Source organism: Pristis pectinata, chromosome 10 (genome assembly GCF_009764475.1).
Source record: "Pristis pectinata isolate sPriPec2 chromosome 10, sPriPec2.1.pri, whole genome shotgun sequence".
In the NCBI taxonomy this organism is placed as follows: Eukaryota; Metazoa; Chordata; class Chondrichthyes; order Rhinopristiformes; family Pristidae; genus Pristis; species Pristis pectinata.
The window spans coordinates 71,329,981-71,343,554 of NC_067414.1; the positions used below are offsets into that span (position 1 = coordinate 71,329,981).

The following is a 13,574-nucleotide window of genomic DNA, read 5'->3' on the forward strand; positions in this document are numbered from 1 at the left end:
GTGTATACATTCCCTTTTTAATAATTATCAATGATAAGGAGACGAAGTATTTTCACATGTTTATATTTCTTCATGATAAAGAAGGAGATTATTCAGTCCAATAGGTCTGAGCTCATCAATCCCATTCCCTCATTTATTTCCCTGTAATCTATTCTTTCACACATGCCCATTAACTCTGATCCTCCTGTCACCTACCTATACTAGGGGTAATTTACAGTATCCTATTAACCCACCAAACAACATATCTTTGGGATAGAGGGAGGAACATCACCAATAGCCTGTCCTGGTCAAATCACGTAGATGCCACAGCCAAGAAAGCTCAGCAGTGCCTCTACTTCCTCAGGGGGCTAAAGAAATTCGGTATGTCCCCTTTAACACTCACCAACTTTTATCGATGCACCATAGAAAGCATCCTATCCAGATGCATTACAGCTTGGTACTGCAACTGCTCTGCCCAGGACCGCAAGAAACTGCAGAGAATTGTGGACACAGCCCAGCTCGTCAAGGAAACCAGCCTCCCCTCCTTGGACTCTGTTTTTACCTCTTGCTGCCTTGGCGAAGCAGCCAGCACAATCAAAGACCCCACCCACTCGTGTCATTCTCTCTTCTCCCCGCTCCCATCGGGCAGAAGATACAGGAGTCTGAGGGCACATACCACCAGGCTCAAGGACAGCTTCTATCCCACTGTGATAAGACTATTGAATGGTTCCCTTATATGATGAGACGGACTCTGACCTCACAATCTACCTTGTTGTGACCTTGCACCTTATTGTCTACCTGCACTGCACTTCCTCTGTAGCTGTGACATTTTACTCTGTACTGTTATTGTTTTTACCTGTACTACCTCAATGCACTCTGTACTAACTCAATGTAACTGCACTGTGTAATGAATTGACCTGTACAATCGGTATGCAAGACAAGTTTTTCACTGTACCTTGGTACAAGTGACAATAATAAACCAATACCAAACTGGAGCAGCTGGTCACAGGGAGAACATACAAACTCCACACAGAGAGCACTGCAGTCAGGATTTAACATGGGTTGCTGCAGCTGTGAGGGACCAGCACTACCTGCTGTACCTCTTTGCTGCATTGGGGTCTATTCTTTGTTCTGGTGTCCTCAAGTTCACAATGATAAAAACATCATCAATTTGCTGCAGTTCATCTATTAAAATAGCATTCTAGTACTTTGCAATTTTTTTAAGTTCCATCGTCAGTGTGCAATTTAAAGAATGTTTGTCACCAATCACTTACATGGGTGGCATAGTGATGCAGCAGTTAGAGCTGCTGCCTCATAGCTCCAGTAGCCTATGTTAGAACCTGACCATTGGTCCTAGCTGTGTGGAATTTGCATCTTCTCCCTGTGAACATGTGTGTGTTACCATGTGCTCCTTTCATCTGGGTCAATAGGTTAAATGGTGACTGTAAATTACTCCTACTGTAGGTGGGTAGGAGGAGAAATGGATGGAATTGATGGGCATGTGAGAGAGAATAGTTTGTTGGGAAGTAAGTGGGGATTGGACTGAGATTGCTCTGAGAACCTCGACTGAATGGTCTCCTATGTCATACGAAAATATAGAAAATAGAAGATCATACCATTTTCAATTGTTTGAAAAATTATACTCAAGTTCATCTAATCAAGTTTCTTCACCAATCAAACATTAATTGTAGACCACACCCAAAGATTAAGATTATGTACTTCAACATCGATGTTAGATCCATAGAAGCTTCATTATAAAAATGGGTACTGATTGAAAAAAATAAAGAGCATTAACTTTGAAGATACACATTAGAAATAAGAGTTAGGGCTTAAAGACATGATTATAAAATACTGCAAATATACTCACCATCTTTACAGCAGGAAACACAAAAATAATTTAAAAGTGTTATTTTTGAAACTACGCCTAACACATTTTTCAAAATTGCACGATCTTGTTGAGTAAATGTCACTTTTATGGAACTCACCTCCATTGGCCAGTAAGTTTTCTTGAGCTTTATCCTTCGAATCCTCCATGATATCTGCTGTATACTGTGCCAGTTTCTTCACAATGCTTAAATTAAACATAAATGAGCAGAAACAACTCTAAGTAACCAATTGCAAATAAGATAACAACTTTTAAATTTCTGAAAAAAAATGTATCTCTGAGGAAATTTAGGTGCCATTAAAAACAGCTGTAATTCATATGATACGCCATTTACTAAACAGAGTTTATCCGGCACTTTTTCTTTGTTTTCCTTTCCCTGCCACCCCTCCCCCCAACCCTTCCTCACCCATTCCTGTACACCAGCCCAAAGGAGAAGAGAGATAAGGTACACAGGGCACTCAGCCAATCACTGGAGAACAAAGACTAAAATAGTATTTGGGGAATTTACATATCATTAATGAAGCATCAGAAAAGTACCCAAACTCACAACTGTACTAAAACAGAAGAAATTTACGGTCTATTGCAAAGTGTCTACTTGTGTTCTCATATTCTTTAGTGTCTCATTTCACAAATTACATTTTATAATAAAAATTAAATGTTCAATTCCCACACCCATTATCCTAGTGGCCTTTCTGAATTAATCAAGTTAATAACAGGAGTTCATGACCATCAGCGATTGGATGGGGCTGTGCAAGCTCAAGTACAACTCTTACAGCTAAAGAAAAGACTGAATCCACTTGGATTGATGGAACCTGCAGCAAACCAGCAGAAGAGAGAGGAGAGTGTTTGAGAAAGTGGTGATGACAGGTTGCATTTTTTCCACACAATAGTTAATAGAAATCTGGGATTCTCTGCTCTCCCCCAAAAACAATTGAGGAATGGTCAATTGAAGATTTCGTAACTGAAACTGATGGATTTTATAAAGCAAGGTTACACTTTTGGAACCAAAGCGAGGAGATAGAGTTACAGTATAAACCATTCTTGATCTAATTGAACAGAGAAAAAGACATGAGGGACTGAATAGTCTACTCCTGCTCCTATGTGCATTAATTCTCCACACCACCCAGTCTCCTAGTATTATTTTAAATGTCTTACTTTTGAAATGAATGTAAACTGATGCAGTATGAGATACATTTGAGTATTACAGTCATATCTTGTTTTTAATACTATGTCTATAGTTAATCTTAAAAGAATTGATTTAATTTACATAAAAATATTTCATATTAAATCCTGCTGCTGAAAGACTACTGGTAGACTTCATCCTGCAGTGATCATAGTACATTTCTGCTGCGTGTTTTACTGTATTTTTTTCTCCAGCTTGCAATATAATCATTAATAGAAAAGAAAATGCTTCATGTTAATTGATAATGAGTGAAAAATAATTAAATCTCTATTGTCAATATTTTATGATTATTACACTTTAATAAAAGACATGGGAAATTATAATGGGAGTGTTACATTTTATTTTAATCAAACATAAGAAAAAAGGCAATACTCCCATTCTATCATTTGCTCATGGTTGCTGTAGATACTTCTATTTAAGGAATACTAAATGGAGCTACACCATTCAGTGGTCTAGAATGCTGAAGGTAGCAAATATCTCTCTAGAGTGCTACAAATGGACGGTGGCCTGTGGCGATGACACAAGATAATATATTTAGTTCTTGTTGGAGAGCACTAAATGAACAAAAAAGAGGACAATGATTTTTTTTTTAACAATCTCCTGTAATTTGTGTCCCTCTGATGCAAATAGGGAATGGTGACATACCATGGTAATGTGATTAGATCTTTGTGTTTCCTAAGTTGATCTAAACATTTACAGGAATAATTAGAGTGTTTAATTAGTAACTAACTGATTCAAAGGCAAAATGCAAAACTAAATTGGCATTGATCGGAGATCAAGTCTGGGACATTCAATAATATCATTTAGCCATTAAGTTATTGAATAAAATCTATACTTCAACTTAAAATTATTTTGTTTGGCATAAAAAAATCAAATTTGTAATCCTTTTCCTTTGTGAAACTGTTAACAGGATAGATAAATAAATAAATAAATATAGAATTATACTTCAACACAGAAGAGAGCTTATTTATTTATGTTATATTTGAGACATTTCAATGCATTTAACAATGGAAGCTATGGTCAAAATGCTCTGAAGGCAGTTTTTCCCCATGTTTGTGGTAAACTTTGACTTAAGAAAGGAACCAGATTGCAAAATTGCTTGTCCCTCTAAATGTCATTATTATCCCTTTATATTTTTCTTCTTTATGTCACCTTGACTGCTGGACTGTGATCTCAGATGAAACCAGAGCCTTGCAGATCTCTGTTGCTATGTGGTGGCACCAGATTGGATAAATCTGCTTCTGCCGAGTTAAATCTGCATCAGTTTAGGACTAAAGAATAGTTTCAGGTAAGATAGCCAAGGATGGTTCAAATTCACTTTAATTCATTTGTATACAGTAAATAGTGTGTGCTTTACCCTTCAACAAACGTATCAAGTTTTCCTAGTTCATCCGATAGGCCAACCAATGAATCCAATGTCCCCACCTGGGAGAAAAAGAACATCAGGGCGTTGGTTGCTATTTCAAGCAGTGAAAACACATGATCTGAAATTGTTTGAAAATTGGAATTATTTGAAAAAATACAAATCTAGTATTTTATCATAATTGAAATTGAAAATACAGTTATGAAAAAGCAAAAGTAATAGTGTCTAAATGGCTCTTCCCTTAAGATACTGAACTGTTTGATAAACTGTATCCCTATCACAGTATCATTATATTTTCTACGCTATAGAAAAATCAGTGCCTAAACTTTCAGCTGAAATGTTTCCGCTCGAGAGGTTGTTTCCAAATTGGCTTCTGAGCAGGAACTGAAGCTACCTTGAGTTCTGGGATCGGGAATTTAAAATTATTCGATAAGCTGGCTTTTTCAGTTACAGTGTTCATCCTTTCCCATATTTGTTGGTTCGATTTGTCCACGGGAGCCGAAATTAACCAGTACTCGCTCATGTTGTCCCGTGACGCTTTGGAGCGCAAATTCTTCACTGCACCTGAATATAAAATAAATCAGAAGTCTTGACGGGGAGAATGAACCTCAAAGTCACCAAACATCTGCTACTCAACGTCAACAATAAATTAATTTTTTGGACTTTATCTCGAACTGGGAGGACGGACTATGGATTTCAGTGGAACGTATCTAACAATCAGCGCCGGGCAAGGAAAAGAGAGTTTTTAGCCCAAGCTCGTCTCGTGAAACTGCCCACCTCGGGGTTGTCAGGTCAATAATATTTCATCAGACCAAGAGTCCTTTTTCGCTGATTTCACTGCAGTAAAATCCGGTTAATGTTGCACACACTGGATCTATATTACTTTCCCTTTAACGGTGATAAATCACAGTTATAGTACAAAATGTGAACAATTAAAGTATCACGGAAATGATAGCATTTCAGCTTTTAAAAGTCACAGTAAAATGACAGTATTAACAGGTGCATTTAAATATATTCGCTAGTATAAACTATTCCTCTCGTAGTACATCGTACCTATTAGCAGAGTTACACTGTATATAGTAAATTAGAGAACTCCAAAAAACTTATCTTCTGTTCGACATCAAAGGAACACTCATATCTTTATGAACGCGAAATAAATAATGTACTGTACTTTCGCGGCTGTAGCCAGCCAGATCTGATCCACCTTTCGCAATTCTTGTTCTTTATATGTAGTTTATGTATTTTTTCTTTTAATAATTTGCTCGTGTTTAAGAACTTGGTTGTTTGCTAACGACGCATGAAGAAAAGTTAAAGTCAGGCTGATGATGCACCCTCCTCCTACAAAATCATCTGCGGTATTACATACAAATAAAAATTACTGAATTGTGAAATAAAAAGAAACGTCATTCACATTACCTCAGAATTACTGGATTTGACAGTGCCGTAGGATATTTTAAAAAATACCTTTGCCTCTCAAACTTGCAATTCTTCCATTTCAAGGAACTAAATTCACTGATTGGTGATGAACGAGTAGCCTTTGGTTTATTATTGAGGGAGAGGATACTGACACCGAGAGCCCCTCGCCTCTGCACTCGCTTGCTGCCTCCCCCCGCTGTAATCCGAGCACTTCGATACACTGAGATACAGGTGAGCCCCACCGTTCCACTCCTTGTGCGCAGAATCGGCTGCGCAGGACGCTTGGCTGGTGAGCGGATAAACCCCGCCCCCTTCTCTCCTTGTGCGCAGAATCGGCTGCGCAGGACGCTTGGCTGGTGAGCGGATAAACCCCGCCCCCTTATCTCCATTGGCAGGCGCAATTTAATTTGCATAAAGCCTTTTCCTGTCGGCCGTGGAGCGTCGCGTCTCTGGAGCTGGTGGCGGGCACGAGGTACCGGCGGGGCGGTTGCCGGTCTGAGCGGCTGCGGGTGACGGCATGCAGGTGTCCAGCGTCAACGACGTGAAGATCTACAACCTGAGTTACGGCAGGTCGCTGCCGGAGGTGCGTGCGCTGCAGGCGGTTGGGCTCGCGTGTGGCCTGGCCTGGTCCGGCCCGGGCTGGCGGTTGGGCTCGCGGGTGGCCTGGCCCGGCCTGGTCCGGTCCGGCCCGGGCTGGCGGTTGGGCTCGCGGGTGGCCTGGCCCGGCCTGGTCCGGTCCGGCCCGGGCTGGCGGTTGGGCTCGCGGGTGGCCTGGCCCGGCCTGGTCCGGTCCGGCCCGGGCTGGCGGTTGGGCTCGCGGGTGGCCTGGTCCGGGCTGGCGGTTGGGCTCGCGGGTGGCCTGGCCCGGCCTGGTCCGGCCCGGCCCGGGCTGGCGGTTGGGCTCGCGGGTGGCCTGGTCCGGCCCGGCCCGGGCTGGCGGTTGGGCTCGCGGGTGGCCTGGCCCGGTCCGGCCCGGCCCGGACTGGCGGTTGGGCTCGCGGGTGGCCTGGCCCGGCCCGGTCCGGCCCGGGCTGGCGGTTGGGCTCGCGCCTCTCCCCATTCATGCCGCGCCGGGCTGGAGCGGCCCCGGGAGCGAGTCTGCAGGGGCGAACTCGGCGTCTTGCTCCTGCCCCGGGCATGGCTGCCGCCGGTGTAGTGCGTGGCCTCCACGGGGTGTTTATTTGGGTATGAAAACAGGCTGGGAGTAGCCAGCAGCAACGATCCAGGTAATGCAGGCCTCTGAGTCTGAGATCAGTAGTAAGGAAGTCACTGGGGAGAAAAAAACAAGGATAGATCAATCTACACTTGGGCAGGCAGGAATTAATCAAAGATAGTTAACGTGTCTGACCAAATTGATTTTTTGGAAAGAGGTAAAGCGTATGATGATGATTGCGTTTCGTTTGGTCTACATGGATGTCAGTGAGGCCTTTGACAAGGTTTAACATGGGGAAATTCTTCTCGAAAGTTAGAAGCCATGGGATCCAGAGCAAGTTTACAGATTGGATCCAAAGTTGACTTGGTAATGGGAGGTGGAAGGTTATAATTGAAAGCCTGTGATCAGTAGTGTACAATGTTGCTTGGACCCTTAATGTTTGTTATATGTGTAATTGATTTGGATATGAGTGGGGCATGCTAACGTGCTAGGGTATTTTAATAATATCAAGAAGGAGGTGGTGCTGGGTCTTTAAGAACATAGAACACTACGCACAGTACAGGCCCACAATGTTGTGCTGACTATATATCCTGCTGTAAGGTCTATCTAACCCTTCTCTCCCACATAACCCCCTATTTTTTCTATCATTCATGTGTCTATCTAAGAGTCTCTTAAATGTCTCCAATGTATCTGCCCCCACAATCTCTGACTGCAGTGCGTTCCATGCACCCATCACTCTGTTTAAAAGAAAAGGTACCCCTGACATCCCCTTTATAGCTTCAATCACCCTAAAATTATGTCCCCTCATGTTAGCCATTATTGCCGTGGGGAAAAGTCTCTGACTGTCCACTCAATCTATGCCTCTTATCATATTGTACACCTCTATCAAGTCACCTCTCATCCTCCTCCTCTCCAAAGAGAAAAGCCCTAGCTCACTCAACCTATCCTCATGAGACATCCAGGCAACATCCTGGTAAATCTGCTCTGCACCCTCTCTAAAGCTTCCACATCCTTTCTATAATGAGGTGACCAGAACTGAACACAATACTCCAAGTGTGGTCTGACCAGAGTTCTACAGAGCTGCAACATCACCTCGTGGCTCTTGAACTCAATACCCCAATATTGAAGGCCAACACTCCATACACCTTCTTAACAACCCTGTTGACCTGTGTGGCGACCTTGAGGGATCTATGGATGTGGACCCCAAGATACGTCTGTTCCTCCACACTGTTAAGAGTCCAGCCATTAAGCTTGTATTCTGCCTTCGAATTCGATCTCTCGAAGTGTATCACTTCACACTCATCTGGGTTGAACTCTATCTGCCTCTTCTCAGCCCAGGTCTGCGTCAATATCCTGTTGTAATCTACAGCAACCTTCTACACTATCCACTACACCATCAACCTTTGTATCATCAGCAAACTTACTAACCCACCCTTCCGCATCCTCATCCAAGTCATTTATAAAAATCACAAAGAGCAGGGGTCCCAGAACAGATCCCTGCGGAACACCACTGGTCACTGACCTCCAGGCAGAGTATGCTTCACCTACCACCACCCTTTTTCTTCTATGGGTGAGCCAATTCTGAATCCACACAGCCAAGCTTCCCTGGATCCCATGCCTCCTGACTTTCTGAATAAGCCTTCCACGAGGAACGTTATCAAACGCCTTACTAAAATCCACGTACACCACATCCACTGCTCTGTCCTTTGTCGCATCCTCAAAGAATTCAATCAGGCTCGTGAGGCACAATCTGCCCCTCTCATAGCCATGCTGACTGTCCCTAATCAGCCTATGCTTCTCTAAATGCCCATAAATTCTGTCTCTAAGAATCTTCTCCAGTAATTTGCCCACCACTGAAGGTAAGACTCACTGGTCTGTAATTCCCAGGGTTATCCCTACTTCCTTTCTTAAACAAAGGAACAACATTTGCCGCCCTCCAATCATCCGGCACTACTCTTGTGGCCAGTGTCTCTAAGAATCTCTTCCCTAGCTTCCGTGGTCACCTTGAATATATCCCATCCGTCCCCGGTAACTTTATCCTAATGTTTTTCAGTAGTTCCAGCACATCCTGTTTCCTCACATCGACATGCCCTAGCATATCAGTCTGTCGTACGCCATCCTCACAAATGTCAAGGTCTCTCTCTTGGGTGAATACAGAAACAAAGTATTCATTAAGGACCTCCCTTACCTCTTTTGACTCTAGGCACATGTTTCCTCTTTTATTCCTGATTGGTCCTACCCTCACTCTAGTCATCTTCTTATTCTTCACATACATGTAGCATGCCTTGGGGTTTTCCTTGATCCTACCCGCCAAGAACTTCTTATGTCTGCTTTTTAGCTCTCCTGAGTCCATTCTTAAGCTACCTTGTAACTATCCAGAGCCCTGTCTGATCCATGCTTTCTAAACCTTAGGTAAGCTTTCTTCCTCTTGACAAGATATTCTACATCTCGTGTCAACCATAGTTCCTTCACTCTACCACCCTTACCCTGCCTCAATGGGACAAACTTATCCAGAGCCCCATGCAAGTATTCCTTAAACAACCTCCACACTTCCACTGTACACTTCCCCAAGAACATATGTTCCCAATTTACACTCCCAAGTTCCTGTCTAATAGCATCATAATTCCCCCTCCCCCAGTTAAATATTTGCGCATATAGTCTGCTCCTATCCCTCTCCAAGGCTATGGTAAAGGTCAAGGAGTCATGGTCACTATCTCCAAAATGCTCTCCCAACGAGAGATCCGAAACCTGATCAGGCTCATTGCCTAGTACCAGGTCCAGTATGGCCTCTCTAGTCGGCCTGTCCATATACTGTGTCAAGAATCCTTCTTGTACACACCGAACAAACTCTGTCCCATCTATCCCCTTTACGCTAAGGAGGTGCCAATCAATATTAGGGAAGTTGAAATCACCCATGACAGCAACCCTATTATTTTTTTTTGCACCTCTCCAAAATCTGCCTCCTGATCTGCTCCTCAGCGTCTCTGCTACTGTAGAATACTCCCAATAGAGCACACTGACTCAGTGGACATCCAGGACATCCTCCCTTTCTCCAGCTGTGACACTGTCCCTGATCAGCAAAACCACTCCCCCACCTCTGCTCCTGTCCCTTTTGAAATGCGTAAACCCTGGAATATCCAGCAGCCGTTCCTGCCCCTGCGACAGCCAAGTCTCTAATGGTTACCACGTCCTAGTTCCATGTACTTACCCACGCTCTAAGTTCATCAGCCTTGTTCCTGATACTTCTCTCATTAGAGTAGACACACTTCAGCCCATCCAACTGACTGTTATTTTGCCCTTTCAACTGCCTATCCTTCCTCAGTCTTTTTACACTCTGCATCTACTTGTACAGTAAATGAACCAGGCTCTGACCTAGCACTCTGGTTCCCATCCCCCTGCCAAACTAGTTTGAAGAGCATCAAGATGGGTAAGTCCTCAGGGCCTGATGGGATAAATCCCAGGTATTGAAAGAGGCAAGAGGAGATTACTAGAGTGAAGATCTTTGTATTCTCAAGTGAGGTCCTGGAGGACTGGAGAATAGCCAATGTTGTTGCTTTGTTCAAGAAGGGAATGGGGATAGTTTGGATTCTGAGTTAACTTGCCCATTAGAAGACAGGGTAGTGGTGGAAGGGTGTTATTCTGGCTGGAGGCCCATGATTAGTGCTGTTCTGCAGGGATCTGCTGGGGCCTCTGTGATGACTTGGATGAACATATAGATGGATGGGTTAGTAAGCTTGCAGATGACAAAGATTGGTGGTGATATGGACAGTGTAGAGGGCTATCAAAGGATAGAGTGTGAAACGTAGTTACAGATATGGACAAATGGCAGATGGAGTTTAATCTGAGCCAAGTGTGAGATGTTGCACTTTGGGAGGTCAAATGCAAGGGGAAAGTATACAGTTAATGGCAGGACCCTTAACAGCATTGATGTACAGAAGGATCTTGTGGTCCAAGCTCTCAACAGTTAAGCAGCACTTAACTGTCAAGGCAAGCACTTGAATACATTGCTGGTAAATGGGATGAGTATAGATGGGTACTTGATTGTATTGGTTTATTATTGTCACTTGTATTGAGGTACAGTGAAAAACTTGTCTTGCATACTGTTCATACAGATCAATTCATTACACAGTGTAGATATGTTGAGTTAGTATAGAGTACATTGTTTTTACCTGTACTAACTCAATAACAGGATACAGAGTCACAGCTACAGGGAAGTGCATTGCAGGTAGACAATAAGTTGCAAGGTCATTACAAGGTAGATTGAAAGGTCAAGAGTCCATCTCATCGTATAAGGGAACAGTTCAATAGTCTTATCACAGTGGGATAGAAGCTGTCCTTGAGCCTGGTGGCATGTGTCCTCAGGCTCTTGTATCATCTTGATGGGAGAGAAGAGAATGAACCAGGAGGTGGGGTCTTTAGAACATAGAACAGTACTGCACAATACAGGCCCTTCAGCCCACAATGTTGTGCTGACCTTTAAACCTTGCCTAAGACTATCTAATCCCTTCCTCCCACATATCCCTCTATTTTAAATTCCTCCATATGCTTATCTAGCAATGTCTTGAATTTGACCAATGTACCTGCCTCCTCCTCCACCCCAGGCAGTGCATCCAATGGCCCAACCACTCTGGGTAAAAAGCCTTCCTCTGATATCTCCCTTGAACTTCCCACCCATTACTTTAAAGCCATGCCCTCTTGTATTGAGCATTGGTGCCCTGGGCAAGAGGTGCTGGCTGTCCACTCTATCTATTCCTCTCAAGACCAAGGGACTGATTGTGGGTGTCAGGGAGGGGAGGTTGGGAGAACACACACCAGTCCTCACTGAGGGGTCAGCGGTGGAAAGGGTGAGCAGCTTCAAGTTCCTGGGTGCCAACATCTCCGAGGATGGGTCCTGGGCCCGATCACAAAGGCAGGTCAGTGTCTTGGCTTCATGAGGAGATTGGGCATGTCCTTGACATTGCTGGCAAACTGCTACAGATGTTGGGAGGTCACAGGGAGCGGTGGGACTCAGCCAGTTCCCTTGCGGGGACAGCTCTCCCCACCACTGAGGATGCCTACAGGAGACGATGTCTCAGGAGGGTGATGTCCACCATCAGGGACCCCACCACCCAGGTCCTGTCCCCTTGATGCTGCTGTCAGGCAGGAGGTCCAGGAGCCTGAAGACCCCACCTCACGGTTCAACAACAGCTTTCTCCCCACTGCTGCCAGGGTCTTGGACCCATCTGAGGAACCCCAGCACTGCCTCAGACCGTCACAGGTAGACAGGGTGGGGAAGAAGGCATTTGGCACGCTGGCCATCATCGGTCAGGACACTGAGTATAGGAGTCAGGAGGTGATGTTGCAGTTGTACAGGATGTTGGTGAGGCCGCACTCCAAGCACTGTACACGGTTTTGGTCTCCCTGACATAGGAAGGACGTGGTTAAACTGGAAAGAGGGCAGAGAAGATTTACAAGGATGTTACCCGGACTCGAGGGCCTGAATTACAGGGAGAGGTTGGCCAGGCTAGGTCTTTGGTATTGGTTTATTATTGTCAGTTGTACCAAGGTACAGTGAAAAACATGTCTTGCATACTAATTGTACAAGTCAATTCATTATACAGTGCAGTTACATTGGGTTAGTACAGAGTGCATTGAGGTAGTATAGGTAAAAACAATAACAGTAAGGTGTCACAGCTACAGAGAGATTGCAGTGCAATAAAGTGCAAGGTCACAACAAGGTAGATCCCTTGTTCCTTGGAACGGAGGAGAATGAGGGACGACCTTATAGAAATGTTTAAAGTTATGAGAGACTTAGATAATGTGAACGTTAACAGTCCTTTCCCCAGGGTAGGGGAGTCCAAAACGGGGGGGGGTTGTAGGTTTAGGGTGAGAAGGAAAGATTTAAAAGGAACCTGAGGGGCAATTTTTTCACCCAGAGGGTGGTGAGTGTGTGGAATGAGCTGCCAGAGGAAGTGGGTGAGGTAGGTACAACAGGGTCATTGAAGAAGCACTTGGATAGGTACATGGGGAGGTGAGGCTTGGGGGATATGGGCCAAATGCAGGAAATTGGGACCAGCTGGGTAGGCACTGTGGTTGGCATGGACTGGTTGGGCCGAAGGGCCTGTGTCCGTAGGAGGTATCCAGAGGAGAATGCTGTCCCCCAGGGAACCAGAATTCCATCCCCACACTCACCAGCATGTGTTCGGCCAGCCAGCCCTCGTCCCTGGCGATCCTCAGAGCGAAACACTTCTTCCCCAGGAGTGAGTTGCCCCCGTAGCCGCTGCCGAAGCTCAGGATCTCCTGCCGGTCTGGCACATGGCCAGTCGGTGTCTTCTCAGGGTTACAGGGCCATATGTTGGAGTATGCTGGCTGCTTTACCAAGGCAGTGTGAGGTGTAGACAAAGTCCATGGAGGAGAGACTAGTTTCTGTGATGTGCTAGGCTGTGTTCACAACTCTCCAGTTTCTTGTGGTCCTGGGCAGAGCAGTTGTCATACCAAGCTGTGATGCATCCAGATAGGATGCTTTCTATGGTGCATCGATTTAAAAATTGGTGAGTGTCAAAGGGGATGTGCCAAATTTCTTTAGCCTCCTGAGGAAGTAGAGGTGCTGGTGAGC

The 13,574-nt window shown here is 44.6% G+C and overlaps 2 protein-coding genes across 2 annotated transcripts in view; one reads left to right on the forward strand and one right to left on the reverse strand.

Moving 5' to 3' along the window:
• LOC127575437 (V-type proton ATPase subunit C 1-B-like) overlaps positions 1-5,587 on the reverse strand; it is a 61,844-nt gene extending 56,257 nt beyond the window's left edge. The window contains 4 exon segments of the mRNA XM_052025310.1: positions 1,965-2,050; positions 4,405-4,472; positions 4,805-4,974; positions 5,464-5,587. Of these exon segments, the coding sequence (XP_051881270.1) occupies positions 1,965-2,050; positions 4,405-4,472; positions 4,805-4,933 (283 nt within the window). The 5' untranslated portion in view covers positions 4,934-4,974; positions 5,464-5,587.
• Positions 5,588-6,216: 629 nt separating this feature from the next.
• Positions 6,217-13,574, forward strand: part of nol10 (nucleolar protein 10) — a 94,759-nt gene continuing 87,401 nt past the window's right edge. The window contains exon 1 of the mRNA XM_052025308.1: positions 6,217-6,409. Within this exon, the coding sequence (XP_051881268.1) occupies positions 6,344-6,409 (66 nt within the window). The 5' untranslated portion in view covers positions 6,217-6,343. The remainder of the gene's footprint in view (positions 6,410-13,574) is intronic.